This window comes from Misgurnus anguillicaudatus, chromosome 16 (assembly GCF_027580225.2).
Source record: "Misgurnus anguillicaudatus chromosome 16, ASM2758022v2, whole genome shotgun sequence".
Classification (NCBI taxonomy): domain Eukaryota; kingdom Metazoa; phylum Chordata; class Actinopteri; order Cypriniformes; family Cobitidae; genus Misgurnus; species Misgurnus anguillicaudatus.
Window position 1 is genome coordinate 11,022,391 of NC_073352.2, and position 14,726 is coordinate 11,037,116.

At 33.5% G+C, this 14,726-nt stretch overlaps 3 protein-coding genes across 4 annotated transcripts; 1 reads left to right on the forward strand and 2 right to left on the reverse strand.

Annotated features, from left to right (window-relative positions):
• Positions 1 to 3,902: 3,902 nt before the first annotated feature.
• Positions 3,903 to 7,837, reverse strand: med19a (mediator complex subunit 19a). Its single transcript, XM_055178269.2, has 6 exons — positions 7,497 to 7,837; positions 7,226 to 7,348; positions 5,860 to 5,993; positions 5,168 to 5,264; positions 4,511 to 4,605; positions 3,903 to 4,140 (listed from the first exon to the last, which is right to left on the reverse strand). The coding sequence occupies exons 1-6, from the start codon at positions 7,714 to 7,716 to the stop codon at positions 4,075 to 4,077; spliced, it is 735 nt and encodes a 244-aa protein (XP_055034244.1). The 5' UTR covers positions 7,717 to 7,837; the 3' UTR covers positions 3,903 to 4,074.
• Positions 7,838 to 8,240: 403 nt separating this feature from the next.
• On the reverse strand, positions 8,241 to 10,401 carry pmf1 (polyamine modulated factor 1). Of its 2 annotated transcripts, none has more exons than XM_055178271.2 (5): positions 10,143 to 10,401; positions 9,928 to 10,033; positions 9,401 to 9,501; positions 8,607 to 8,799; positions 8,241 to 8,516 (listed from the first exon to the last, which is right to left on the reverse strand). In XM_055178271.2, the coding sequence occupies exons 1-5, from the start codon at positions 10,316 to 10,318 to the stop codon at positions 8,466 to 8,468; spliced, it is 627 nt and encodes a 208-aa protein (XP_055034246.2). In that variant the 5' UTR covers positions 10,319 to 10,401; the 3' UTR covers positions 8,241 to 8,465. The 2 variants fall into 2 exon arrangements, with proteins under 2 accessions (XP_055034246.2, XP_055034245.2); XM_055178270.2 differs by having other exon boundaries at positions 8,241 to 8,515; positions 8,604 to 8,799; positions 10,143 to 10,398.
• Positions 10,402 to 10,489: 88 nt separating this feature from the next.
• Positions 10,490 to 13,978, forward strand: tmx2a (thioredoxin-related transmembrane protein 2a). The gene is made up of 8 exons (XM_055178266.2): positions 10,490 to 10,716; positions 11,825 to 11,885; positions 11,996 to 12,109; positions 12,214 to 12,290; positions 12,407 to 12,513; positions 12,586 to 12,651; positions 12,773 to 12,902; positions 12,976 to 13,978. The coding sequence occupies exons 1-8, from the start codon at positions 10,528 to 10,530 to the stop codon at positions 13,147 to 13,149; spliced, it is 918 nt and encodes a 305-aa protein (XP_055034241.1). The 5' UTR covers positions 10,490 to 10,527; the 3' UTR covers positions 13,150 to 13,978.
• The last annotated feature ends 748 nt before the right edge of the window (positions 13,979 to 14,726 follow it).

Sequence of the window (14,726 nt, forward strand, 5' to 3'; positions counted from 1 at the left end):
TCTTTATTTATTTGTTCCTGATTTCCTCACAGCCTGGAATCTAATAAGAAATTGAAGTGCAGAATGATGTCATAAAAATAATCTGTACTGGTGGAAGTGAGAGACTATAAGTGTCTGTAAGGGGGTCTCTAAAGTACTTTCCTGCATGTTTTAGCTCCAACAGTTACCTGTAATTTTATGGTTCTCAATCTTTTCGGCATGCACCCCCCTTGTGTGTCCCCCTTTGCAGGCCCCTCCAAAGCGAATTCATGACATAAAATCTCAAACTTAGAATTTGAATTAAACAAAATATATGAAATGATACATTGCAGTGTTGTTGGTTAGTAGCTATATTTTCTGAGGTTTAATAACGTACAATTTATGATTTATGAATGTATTTTATAAAAAAAATCATAAAACTGGGGCCCCCTGGCACCATCAGGCACCCCCCAAAGGTAAAGTTTTTTTGAGTAACACTGGCATGATGGGCAGACTTATTTTTAGATACAGACTATAATTCCATCCTGCTGACAATATCAAACATTTCATAGTGTATGACTCCTTTTGTGATCTGTATCCAAATGCACTTGGCTCATTGTGACTCAGCACACATTCTGCACTCATTGGTTTATATTGATAAAAGATAAGCATAACATAAGTATTAAAACTGCAATAAAATTATAGAAATATTTAATGGGAATTTAACGTTGTATCTTGTAAAGGAAGAGAAATAATAACTTAAGTCTTCCCAAAGAGATTTAACATGATCACAATAATAATAATAAAGAATAAATGAAGCAAAGTTTCTTCATCTCAATTGCAAAATACACACAAGTAGAGAGATCAACAAAATAAGCAATTTTAGTAGTTGGCTGGATAGACATTATGAAGAATCTTAAAGCACCCCTCTTATTCCAAACGCTAATTTTTTTAGAAAGTAACCATGTTTTCTTAATTTAGGGAATACTATGGATACGGATATGATGTGCTATATAAAATATTTCAGAATTAAGAACATATTCATACTAAAAGCTGAAAACGTTAACCTGGATTTCATTGGGACTTTAAGTATTATGTAGATTTTACTTAAATTCATTTTTATATTTCACACTGTAATAATGCAGTATCATACCCATAGTGAAAGGGATGGTTCACCAAAAAATGTAAATTATGTCATAATTTTCTTACTCTCATTTTGTTACAAACCTGTATACATTTCTTTGTTTTGATGAACAAGGAAGATATTTTGAGGAATGATAGAAAAGTGCTCTTACCGAGAGTGAACCTCTAAATGGACACATCAATGGTCACGTCCCACACGATGCTTAATTTTATAACGAAGCACCACACAAGTGCCAAAGGACTTCTCACATATCAGAAAGGACCCAACATTGATGTGCTATTTTACAAACTCACGAAGCAAACTTCTCATTTTGGAGACAATCAGTATTGGTTTGTACAACAGTTAACCTATATAAAAAATTCATATTTTTCTACCGTAAACCTCAAAATACATGCCTATAAAAATATGCAATATTTAGATTTTTAAGATAAATATTTTCTGAATTGTATAGCTGGACTGTAATTCACAGAGTCTGTCCTGTTTTACCAAAGAAAAGTGTGTTGAGTATTAAACTCTTTTTTTAGCGTAAAGTTTAAGATTTAAGACACGATTAGCATTATTATTTCTGTGAATACCAAAGACACAGAGAATGGAGGTAAAGTGTATCACTTTATACTCAATTTCCATTCACTACAGATACAGAAGTGTTTTTCCCTGAGACTAAAACATAAAAAAGGGCAGAAATGAATTGTGTGTTGCTTTTCTATGCATTTTAATTTCATTGTGAAGAAGTGTAATTTTGTATTTGTATTGTTGATCACATTGATATCTTTTATGTCAATGAGTTTGAACCGTTTGTATTCTGTAAATATGGCAACTTGTACTCATTTTATTTCATTTGCTGTAAATAGATGCTTGTGTGACAGGTGATTTTAAAGGGTTTGGGTGCTTTCTAAATAAATTGTTTTTGTTATGCTTTTTGCTTATACATGGGAAACTAGTGCCTTAAGGGAACAGAATTTAGCATTTTTATAAATTATAGTAGGAAACCAAAGCCATTTATTCCTCTTTTATAGTTTGAGGAATGAACCAAACCGATCATGAGTCCCATTCACTTAAATATAAGTGCATAATTGCTCATGACTCAAGTTCACAGTACTCAAATGTATGTGTTTTAAAACTTAAATAGTTTAAGGCAACCGGTTTCCTGAGTTAAGTTAACTGTTAGGTTTTACAGAATACTATGGAAGTGAATGGGGTTCATTCATGAACAGTTTGGTTTCAATCATTGCTTATATATCTTCCTTCGTGTTCATCATACAAAGAAATGTATACAGGTTTGTAACGACATGAGAGCGACATGATGACAGAATTTTCATTTTTGGGTGAACTATCCCTTATAGACTGTAGGCACAGAGATTTTGGAATCTGGACACACGATTCACACCGTGTGTTTGTTGTGGCTACGTCACATGATTGATGATGTCTCTATAGTAAATTGTTTGACTTTTATTACCCGGCCTCTTAATTCTAGGAATTCCCACATGCGGCACTACTGGAAATGACACCTGTGCACTATCTGGTAACAGTATGTAGAATTTGTTGTAGATGTATAATAAAAAACATTTAGTTGACCCTAAAATGACCACTTGGAGCACATTTAATAATCCTGATGTGCCAAACCCGTATAACTTTCTAACACCTGCAAGAAATATTTTTTACCCATACGAAAATAAATGGCAACTAAGGCTATCGCTCATTCTCCCTAACATTTCTGACCTGTTTCAAGAAATAAAAAATAAATAAATGTATGTAACATGACGATAAGCATGATTATATTTTTATTTTTGGGTGACTGCCCCTTTAAAGGAACAGTTCACCAAAAAATTTAAATTCTGTCATCATTTACTCACCCTCATGTTGTTACAAACCTGGATTCATTTCTTTGTTCTGCCGAACACAAAGGAATATATTTTGGGCAGCGTTTGTAACCAAACTGTTTTTGAGCACCATTGACTACTATAGTAGTATTTTTCCTACTATAGAAGTCAATGGTGCTTCCATTTTCTGCTTCTTTACAAATGTCTTTCTTTGTGTTCAGCTGAACTAAAAAGTTTGTAACAACACGAGGATGAGCACGTGTGTATATTTTTATATTTGCATGAACTATCCCTTTAAGAATCAATCTGCACTTTCTTTGTTGAACACTGCCATCTACTGTCTCAATAAAATATCCACCTTCATCCAAAATGTGCTTAGTCTTTCACACAAGTATGACTCTCTAAAATGTTTTAAAACTGTGGCTTTATCAAAACATTGCCATTGTTTACGTTATAATTTTGTCCGACCATAGCAGACACTAGACTTTTAAAGAAACCTGTTTGTAAACATTATTTTTAAAGATGCACTGATATACATTTTTTATGTTGATATTTGCTTATACTGATAGTTTAGTTGTTATATGAGCTTGCATTAACTAAATTCTGAAGATGAATTTTTCTGTATGTTATTCATTCATATATGACCATTACTATTGAACATTTAAACAAGTGATATTTCTTTATATATTCTATATGCATTGCATTTTCCTGTTCTCTTTTGATTGACAGGATATATCGACCATGACTACCTGCGTTTTTTTAAACTCTAATAATAAAAAACTTTTTTAAACTCTAATATTTTTTTTTTAAATGATGTTAGTGTCACACATATTACCCAGTTTACCTACAAAGCCTTTTCTGGATGTGCAGTTATTGTTCAGTGATGTGCCAGACAATACATTAAGGTGGATTTGTCATAAAATGTCAATTTAGTACTGCTATGGTGGCAATCGTGTGATTATTTCATTTGAAGCTCATACAGAGAATAACAAAAGTTTATTTGCTTATTTCATGAGCAGAAAAATAGAAGTCTTCAACAATCAGTCTGTGTAAACATCAATCTCAGACACACAGGTCCATATCAAAGTCTTTAACACTGCTTAATATTCTTCCTCATGCACACACACGCACATCCACATGCACACGCACACTTTATCTCAGGCTGTTGCTGTTGGGTTGAGAGCCAGTAAGACCAGGATGATCAGGACTGTGTCGATTCTGAGGAGAAATAAAGAGGATATGCTGAAATTGTTTCACTTGCATTCAAAACATACACGGGGATCAAAAATAAAAACGAAAGCTACAGTTTATATTTAAAGTATAGACACAGTTTATTCAAATGATTGCTACAGCGTTTGATCCAAAAGAATGTAAGGTGCGCCCATATTGGATGTCACTGATGTGTGTAGACGTTTGGTGAGTTTGTCTGATATAGTTATTTCAATGACTGGTTAACCATAAAATATATGTTCAATACAGACACGTACTATCATTAAATTATTTGGAGAGTGTGATGTAATCTTTTTAAAGGCTGTAAGCCTGTCCCATTTAACGCCTGCAGTTCTGCATTACATTAGCAGTCACTCACCTTTTTCTTCTTCTTGTCTTTCTTTTTCTTCTTACGATCAGGGTCATCATCCCTCTTTTTCTTCTTCTTCTTTGGGTCAGAATCTATAGGGGTTTCTGCACAAGGAAACATCCACTTATGAACATATATATATAAATAACAACAGAACTGCTTTCAAAAGTGGCAATTTTGTGACCCCTGACCACAAACCCAGTCATAAGGGTATTTTTTTTTTTTTTAATTGAGATTTACCCATCACCCAAATGCCGAATACATACGTTTTCCATTGATGTATGGTTTGTTAGGATATGATAATATTTGGTCGAGATACAACTATTTGACAATCTGGAATCTAAGGGTGCGAAACAAATCAAGATATTGAAAAAAATCGCCTTTAAAGTAACCAAATGAAGCCCTTAGCACTGCATCCACTTAGAAAAATAAGTTTTAATATATTTACGGTAGGAAATGTACATAATACCTTCATGGAACATGCTCTTTACTTAAAATCCTACAGATTTTTGGCATAATTAATAAATTGATAATTTTGACCCATATGTATTGTTGGCTATTGCTACAAATAAACCGTTGCAACTTATAAAGAATGGTTTTGTGGTCCAGGGTCATATATAATATTACATGGTGGCCTGTGGAAGGGACCATCTGTGTAAAATATACCTGGTGGTAATGGATCCTGAGGTCGATGATGTCTGTGTTTGTGTTTGCTCTTTTTCTTTGGCGGCTGTATGTGCATCAGTCTGTATTGCTCTGGAAGCTAGAATACACAAAAATACTATAAAACATTCAATAATGTATTGACTATATAGTGTCTGTGTCTCCAAACCAACGAAAAAGCATTCAGCACAAAGATTCGGCATGTCCCAATTAAAAGGCTGGATAAATCAAAGGACGCAGCCTCCTGAAGTCTACAAAGCAAATTGAAATGAGACAGTCTAGCCCAGGGATCTCCAGCATTTTTGTGAGAAAGGGCTACCAAAATGGATAAAGCAATGAAATATATATATAGATGCAATAAATAAATATTAAAATGTAGGCTATTAATAGAATGTGCTTTGGTGGGCAACTCACAGACTCTGTGTGGAGACCACCGGTCTAGCCTATAGTTGTGTCATCTGCTGTTCCCGTCCACTGCTGCTGTCAACTATTTACAGCAGCAAGACACAGCAGAGGTCTATGATGTCGAAAAACAAATATGAATCTGGATTTTTTTTATTTCAGAGAATCCAATGCATAGTTGAATGGAGCCGCCAGAGGACACAGCCTTCAAATTGGGACGCAGCTTTTATGTAGGTAGGCCATTAGGTTTGGAGACACAGCATCTGTTTCAGGGTACGTGTGCATGAGTTTACCGGGCCAGTGTGTAGTCTAAATCCAGTGAGTGAAGCTCCGGTAAGAGGACTAAATGAGTTTCCACACACTGGAGGTTTCTCTATGAGAGAACGCAAAGAACTTCCATCCTGAATCCCTGGACAGTCTATCATACCTAAATAAAAAAAGTACATTTCAATCATATCAAAACCTTTCAAATATGTGTGTGTGTGTACCATATAGACATGGTACTTCAAATTACTTAAAAATACATAACAGGATTACCCTAGTACTACATATGTATACTGCATAGCTAAAACAACAACAACAACAAAGATAGTCTGTTTTACTCTATACTGTTTAAATATTAGTTAGGGCTGCCAAAAGATTAATCGCAATTAATTGCATACAAAATAAAAGTTTATTGTTGGCATAATATATGTGTGTGTGTGTGTGTGTGTACTGTGTACTGTGTATATATATTATGTATTTAAGTGATGAATGAATTTAAATGTTACTTGGGTATATTTTTTATTTATTTATACTTATAATATAAATATATATATAAATATACATGTAAATATTTCTTAAAAACAAATATTAATGTGTGTGTACTTGTATATATAAAGTAATTATACACAATGCACACACATAAATTATGCAAAAAACTATTATTTTGAATGCGATTAATCGCAATTAATCTTTTGACAGCCCTACTATTATATATTACTGCATATATTAAGAAATATTAATATTCATATTTAATAGGGTGTCAAAAGATGAATCGCAATTAATCATACAAAATAAAAGTTTGTGTCTGCATAATGTATTTGTTAGACACATAATGTATAACGTGTAACATAAATACACACATATATACATACATGTATAAATTAAAGAAAAATTGTATTTGTTTATGTATACCGACAGACAAACGTAAATGTTTACGTATATGCATGTATATGTATTTATATATACAAAATAATTACACGGTGCACCCACACATATTATGCAAAAAACTTTTATTTTGTATGCGATTAATCGCAATTAATCTATAATCAACCCTACTATTAGTATATATTACTGTATATATTAAGAAATATTAATATTCATATATGTCAAAAGATTAATCGTGATTAATCGCATACAAAATAAAAGGTTTTGAATGTATAAATTTAAGTCAAATGTTATTTATTTAATAATGTATGCATGTATATACGCGCGTTTGCGATTAATCGCAATTAATCTTTTGACGCCCCTATGTATTAAGAAAATATTTTATTCTGTGCCTTTGTCTCTTTACATTTTTATTTGTATTTATTTTACATTTTTATTGTACTTTAATAAAATGTAATAAATAATGATCTGTGCATCTTTTTCTCTCACAAGCACACAACATTGGTTTACCTGGTAACTCTGGTAAAAAGTTACTCAGCTTCTCCTTCACTTTCTTGCCGCAGAATTTATTATACGCGTGCTCGAGATTATAATGCGTGATGAGGTTCGTGTTTCCCGTCAGGTCATTTCCAACTGGATCAGAACAAACACAAAAAACCTCATTCAGATTATTTTATTATGATGTTACAAAACATTATCCACAACTTACAACCTTTACATACGAAAAAACGTCAAATGGTACACACAACCTATTTCCCCTAAAATAAAGACTTTAATTTACCGGGCAGTTCTCGCAGTAAATAGAAAGGCTCGTTCATAGCTCCAGGTTTTCGTAGCGTAGGCCCTTCATCCCCGAGCTGTGCTGAAATCTGAGCCGCAGTAGGAGCTTGGCTTGGCGGCGTAGGTGGAGGAGGTTTCCCGGAGCCAAACCCCAGAGCAGTCTGCCCCGTGGGCGGCTGTGCGTCGTTTTGTCCGAACAGAGTTGAAAATATTTCCGTCATAACCTTTTAAACCAAACCGTTTGTTATAAAAGAGATAAATAAATAGTCCCAATGGACACCGGCAGCACTGTTTGTATTGTGTGTGTCTTCTGTCGGGTACGTCATATTACAAACAGTACCGTAATGAAGCGACAATACACGCATCATACCATAAATAAACTAAACAATTGTTACATTTGTTATACAACCCAATCAGGCATTAAACATTAGTTACAACTTTTGATTTTTATAATGTATTAGTAAATGTTTGATGGACATTAAGTAATATTAATACATGCTATAGAGGTATTGTTCATTGTTAGTTAATGTTAGCTAACACATTAATTCATGTTAACACATTTATTTGAATTGATTTATTAGACAAAGAGTGAAAGAAACACATTTGTCAAGGATAACACCATAAAGTTAAAAAAATATTTTTGAATGGAATTATGGTCCTTGAAGTAAAGTATAACCTTTTGTAAAGTGTTACCATGTATCTGCAGAAATGTTTACCATGACAAATTATTTTTTCAATTACAATGTTTCTCTCCAGTACAACAAAAACTTTTATTCATTTGTTTTTATTTTTGCACTGAAACAAATATACACTGAGATACAAAAATGTCCATAAAAGTGCAAGGAATATTCAATGAAATAGAGTACACAAACTACTGGGGTATTACTACACAAATTAAAGCATGCACACACACAAAAAGAAAATATTTCAAATTGACTTAATATTTTTAGGCCATGGATGCTAAAAAGACTCAGACTGGGAAAGTGTCAAGACAAAGGTCTCCAGATCCTGAAGAGATGCCTGCAGATAAGAAACAGACAATTGAGTTAAGTTAGCACTAATACAGGGCAAAGAAAGTATGAGAGTATGCATAAGATCTTTCTCGCACCCTCCATTCTTCCACTGCTGAGGCGATGCACTGCTCTGTGTGTGTGATGCTCTCTCGACCGGCCTGCACTTTCTGAGCAAGAGCAGCATTTTCTTTTTGAAGTTTCTTGAGCTGTAGTCGCATGTACTCCTCCTGCTTCTTATAATATGACACTAAGTCACTGCTCACATCCTGCTCTGGAACACCACTGGGTCGCCTGAAATACAAAGATCAAGCACAATAAATGGTCAGTTTATGCAAAATATTTGTCATTATTTACTCACACTCACTAAGTTCAAAGCCCCAGTGACTTTATTTGTTTTCAGAACCAAAATTGTTCAAGCTACGTCTACATAACAACAATGTAGTGCATCTGGAAATGTTTTCCTTTGCGTTTTCAAAAATTTTGCGTTGCACACAACAACACTGTGGGTGGTGATGTTACTTTGTAAAGAAAAACTAAAGGCCTGCACACATACACATTTTTTTTTAGAGATTAATACAAACGATCAAGATGGCAAAGGCATTTTTGTTTAGACGGAGGATAAGGTAGGTTTAGGACTACAAGTGACCCTGGTCTATATAGCAGCAAATTTTGTAAACTTTGTTGAAGAAGCGCTAATAAAAGTATGTTGAACAGCACAAACACAGTCCTGTAGGCCGGCATTGTTGTTTTGGTTATATGTTCGCAAAACTATTTATAGACCAAAGCAAACACAGTCTTGTACAGTACTTGCAAAAGCACAATCAGATCAACAAATATATGCCTTTTATTGCATACAAAGAAAAAGGAATCCTCAAAACAAATGTCTCCTTACCATGCAGGTTCAGATATGTCTTTAGCCAGCTCCTCCAATTTGTCCAACTCTTCAAGTTTTACTTTTAGTTCCCCCTCCTCGATCACGCTGGCAATTTCTTTCTAAACACAGACATATTACCATCACCACACATTCAACATACTAACCTCTAACTAATACTATGCACAACTGTTAAACTCTTCCCAAGCCTATAAGGAACATGCATGGACCAATATCAAATCCAGAACAAAAAATATTTTGCATTAAGAAAATAAAGTCTACTTTTCAAGTATCAGATGTTTTTCATTACTTTCATGACTGTAAACATACATAATTGATGATGCTATGAAAATTATCAATCATCCTTTTATATTTTAAATAATAATGCTCAATGATGTTATTATCAATGAATATTAAGCTTATACTTTAAAGTAATACTGTTAAAATAAATAATTAAATAAAAAACTAAATTATTTATAATATGACAAGTTCCTTAAAACAAACTGTTATGTTCTTGACAGTTTTCATGAGATTTACTTGCATGTTACCTGTACTAATGTTTGTAGCTGACTGATGAACTGCTTGTGCATGGCTTCAGTCAGCTGAGGGTTTTGCTGTGACAGCGGCTGAAGGTAATGGGAAAATCTGTCGAAACTGAAACAAGACACAAAACATATTTATCAACAGATAATCCACAACACACCGACCACAAATCAAGTTTACTAACTAACATCTAGTTCATTTTAAACGGAGTTAACGTTACCCGGCGTTTTCCACTAGCCACTGCAGACTTTTAGCCATCACTTTTTGAAACAGTTTAAGTCTCGGTTTAATTTGAGAAGACCTAACCGAATCATTGCGGCGAGCTGAAGAAACACCAACATTAACTTCATTATTTTGAACAGAAATTGATTCGCGGCTCTTCTCGGGCTCCTCCATGTCGCCGCTGAACTGTTGATATTTACAAAAGTCCCCGCCAAGGGAAGCGCCTCGCTACGGAAAGCCGGTGGTTGGCAGTTCAAAGCGTTTTTCGAAACGCGTTTCTCTGTGCACGGGTTCACGTTACCTACAGCTGTCCATGATCTATTTCTAACCCCCCTTTTCTTTCCTTTCCCACATGGACGTCAGTCTTTAACAACTGTGCAGCAATGGGGTTAATTACAGGGCTGTTTGCCATTTTTTACCATTTACCGAGGATATATAAATGGTTTTTTAGGCCTTATTATTTCTTATCATTGCTTATGACACTGGCCTTTGCTTTAGTGCGGAACTGTCCGGGACTGTGTGAACATTTACCGTCTCAAAGAGAGGACGGCAACTCGTGCGCTTTTGACTGGGTTAGTAAAACACCTCTACCAGCATAGAGACTGAACATGTTTTATGTTACACAAAGTGGCTTAAACTACAGCTGTCATGGGATTATATTATATACTGTTTACATTTTTTTTTAAAAATAATTATTTAATAACTTCTACAACGTTATTACAGTCTAGTAATGAGTCTATTATATTTATATTGGTACTAAGTTTCCTTTAAAATGCAACTTAACGCATTACCAAACTTTTATATGATTTCTTAAAACTAGAGAAATAGATTAAATTTGATTTTGGCTACAAAATGTATTCATTAAATGGCCATAAAAGGGATAGTTCAACCCAAAAAAATTATGTCATTATTTACTCACGTTCATGGTTTTTTTTAAACCTGTATGGGTTTCTTTATTCTATTGAACACTAAAGAAGATATTTGAATAAAGGATGGGAAGCACAAAGTTGATGGTATATTGACTTCCATAGTATGTTTTCCTACTATGGAAGTCAATAGGCACCATCAACTGTGTGCTTACCATAATTTATTTAAATATCTTTTTTTTAGTAATTGAAGTAATTGAAGACAGAACTTTTATTTTTGGGTAAACTATCCCTTTAACTATTGATAGCTGATCTATTATGCAAGTATGTATTAAATTATTAAATTATAGCTTTAACTACATCTAAATATAGTTAAGGTTTTACATTTAAAATCTTTCACATACTTAAACTCAATCAAGTTTATATGTATACTTTTCACAATTTTGCATTGTTGCAGAGCATTCTTAAATACATCAATCAAAATCCATTCATATTGTGCTTTTTAATGTTACATGGTTTTAAGAAGCTTTTAAATAAATTATAGACAGTAGAGACATCCCTTACGAAAATTAACCATGATTTTACTTCAGTTGAAAATAAAATCTATAACCATGGTTTTGCTAATGGTAATTATTAATACGCAAAAAACATGGTTAATTGCTACATGGCTAAATTGAATAATTAGTATAATTTAAGAAAAACAAAAAAAGATTAAAGTATAAAGACCAGAATACATATATTATTGTAAATTGACGTTATAATTTTTTTTATAACATTATTCTAATATAAAAACATAAATGTTTGTTTTCTGAAGAGAGAGGTGGAGATTTTAATGTTTCTCAGTGCTATAGTGATGATGAAGAATCGAAGAGCGGGTAAGTCCAAAGATGCAGTCATGTACAACATTTAAATCAAACAAATATTTTTTTTATTTTAATTACGATTCTTATTTTCTGAACTCACTCTCTCTGTCTCTCATCTACAGTAACTTTGGAGCAACATTTAGGGAATATATTTCTCTTCAGTAAGGTTGCTAATGTGGTGTTGTTCTTCAGAGTTGACCTGAGACTTGGTCTTCTGTACGTCATGCTGTGTGTGGGTAAATAAAAGATGTGATTGTGTGATTCATAACATAATTTGTACTACTGACATACTGCAGATCTTTTGTTTATATTCTTATTTTATTTCATCTTCTCCTCACAGTGTTTTTGATTGCATGTAAACAACCAGTTTACATGGGCCCCGAATACATCACATACTTTAGTGACGCAACTATAGATGTGAGTAAAACTCAACAACAGGATTTTCACCTTTACCTGTGATTTTAAAATGCATATTATCAACAATTATAAAAAATATCTTTGTAATTATATATAAAAATATATTTTAATGTCAGGAAGAACTACAGCGGGACAATCGAGTGACATGGATTGTAGAGTTTTATGCCAACTGGTCTCCAGAGTGTCAATCATTTGCCCCGATTTTTGCTGAATTGTCACTTAAGTAAGTCATAGGACACACTCACATCTGTAGCATCATTTTGCATATTGTGGTTAATGAGTTTGTTATTGTCAGGTATAGCTGCATAGGCCTCAAATTTGGAAAAGTGGATATTGGACAATATGGAGAGGTGGCCACGAGGTACAATTAAACTGCTCATTCTTACTTTTTTATCACTACTCCATTGTTCAATGTTGTGATATAACATGCTGCAATAGATATATTTAACGTTTTGACAAACAGTCTTAAACTCTCTTTACAGGTACAGGATAAATCCATCGCCCCTCTCCAAGCAGTTGCCCTCTCTATTGCTATTGCAGGGTGGACGGGAATTCATGCGTCGCCCCCAGGTGGACAACAAGGGAAGGGCCGTTGCATGGAGTTTCACAGAGGTAAGAAGTTAAAGTTAAATGCCATCAAGGTTTACTACCAGTTACCTGAGATGTGTGTTTTTGTGTTTTGCAGGAAAATATAATTCGAGAATTCAACCTAAATGAGATATTTAAAAAATGTAAGAAACACAACAAAGGAGAGAAAAGTGAGGAACCAATGGAACTTCAGGAGGAGGGTCCTAATGCTGGAGAAGAGCCAATCCCTTTAGATGGGGCAAAGGAACAAGAGAGTAAAAAAGACAAATAAGAAATAAAACACGATTATTGGTGGAATTCATTAAGGTTCATAAAAAAGCTGTTTTCACATCCATCTTTTTATGTGTAATACACATCTTATAGTTCTTAAACGTCTTAAACTCTTTATATTTACTATTTAAATGGCCTTTGTTGTTTTTTGTTAAGTCTCTCAGATCTTATTATCATTCATTCATGGCTTTCGATCAGTTTTTAATGGGCTGCTGTCATTGGCCAAGCTTGGCCAAAAGAGAACAATTACATTTATGTTTCCTCCCAATTGGATACATTTGTCTATTCATGTGCCATATGATTACAAGTTAAGTTTAAATTCAAAGTCATTACAATTTGGTTGTCTTTAACATGATTTTTTTGTAAGTATTAGATGGTTTTATAAGATCCTTCTATGTCTTGGTTGGTTTGTGTTGGTGATTTGTGTTAAGGTGGGTTATGTGCATATAAAAATCTGCAATATATAATATCCTGACCTGTATCTACAATCATTTCTGTGTAGCCTACCAGACCTAGCTATTAGTCAGATTGCCATTTGTCTGTGTATTTATATGCAGAGAAATGTATTTATACATTTAAACATTAAGACAAATGAAAAGGCTGATAATGACCTGCCATGCTGTTTTCCTGCACAGCCCATTAACCCGGGCAAGCAAAACCTCCTTTCATATTTCATACACTGAATAGGATCATCCTAGCCAAAGCTCTCTGACTATGGTATGGACTAGGACTAAAGTACACCCCGGCTTGTAAAAAAACATGTCCACAACACTTGATACTGAGGATCTCTCTTATTTTTTTAAATAAATAGGATGCTGTTTGTAAATTGAGATTGTCATGCTATCTAATTTAAGAAATAGCTGAAGTGGAGTAAAAGAAAAGGCATTGGTATTATCTTTTTGTTTATAAGAAACATGTTTATGCTACGAAATGTAGATTTCATCTTTTGCTTTTGGTGGATTGATCTACCAGTTAAACTACTAGTTCCATGATTTTAGGATTGTTGTGTTTAGCGCCATCTGTTGGCTCGTAAAATTGCAACATAATGCCAGCAAACAGATTAACACATGCTTAGGTTTTATTTCATTGCTACAATGATTTTCTACATGTAGGCTACTACACTCATTTACAAGCTAAATTTTATATTACTCTGCATCTGTGAAAGGTCATCAGTAAGTATTTTTGTGTTTTTAAATTTACACTATGATTATATAATCTTATACACAAACAACCGTTTTTGTTTTATCATATATTGCTGAATTTGATCGTTTTCCTGTCCACTGTCACAATACAAAATTATAATAAAGTTATATCTTGCTTCTAATAACTGCTTCTGAAAGCTCTGGAAACTTCTAGAACATTCTAGAAGTAAAAATATATAATCTATAACGTAAATATTTGTGAAAGCATTTGGTTATGAAGAGCCAGATTATGTCCTTGTAATAGGGCTGTATTCAGTACTACGAGAACATTTTTTTGCATTGCTTTCTTTCTTTTGTTTAGTTTATTTAATTGTAAACTTACTTGCTCAAATGTTATTTACATAAAACATTGTGTTCGTTTTGTTCATTCGGTACT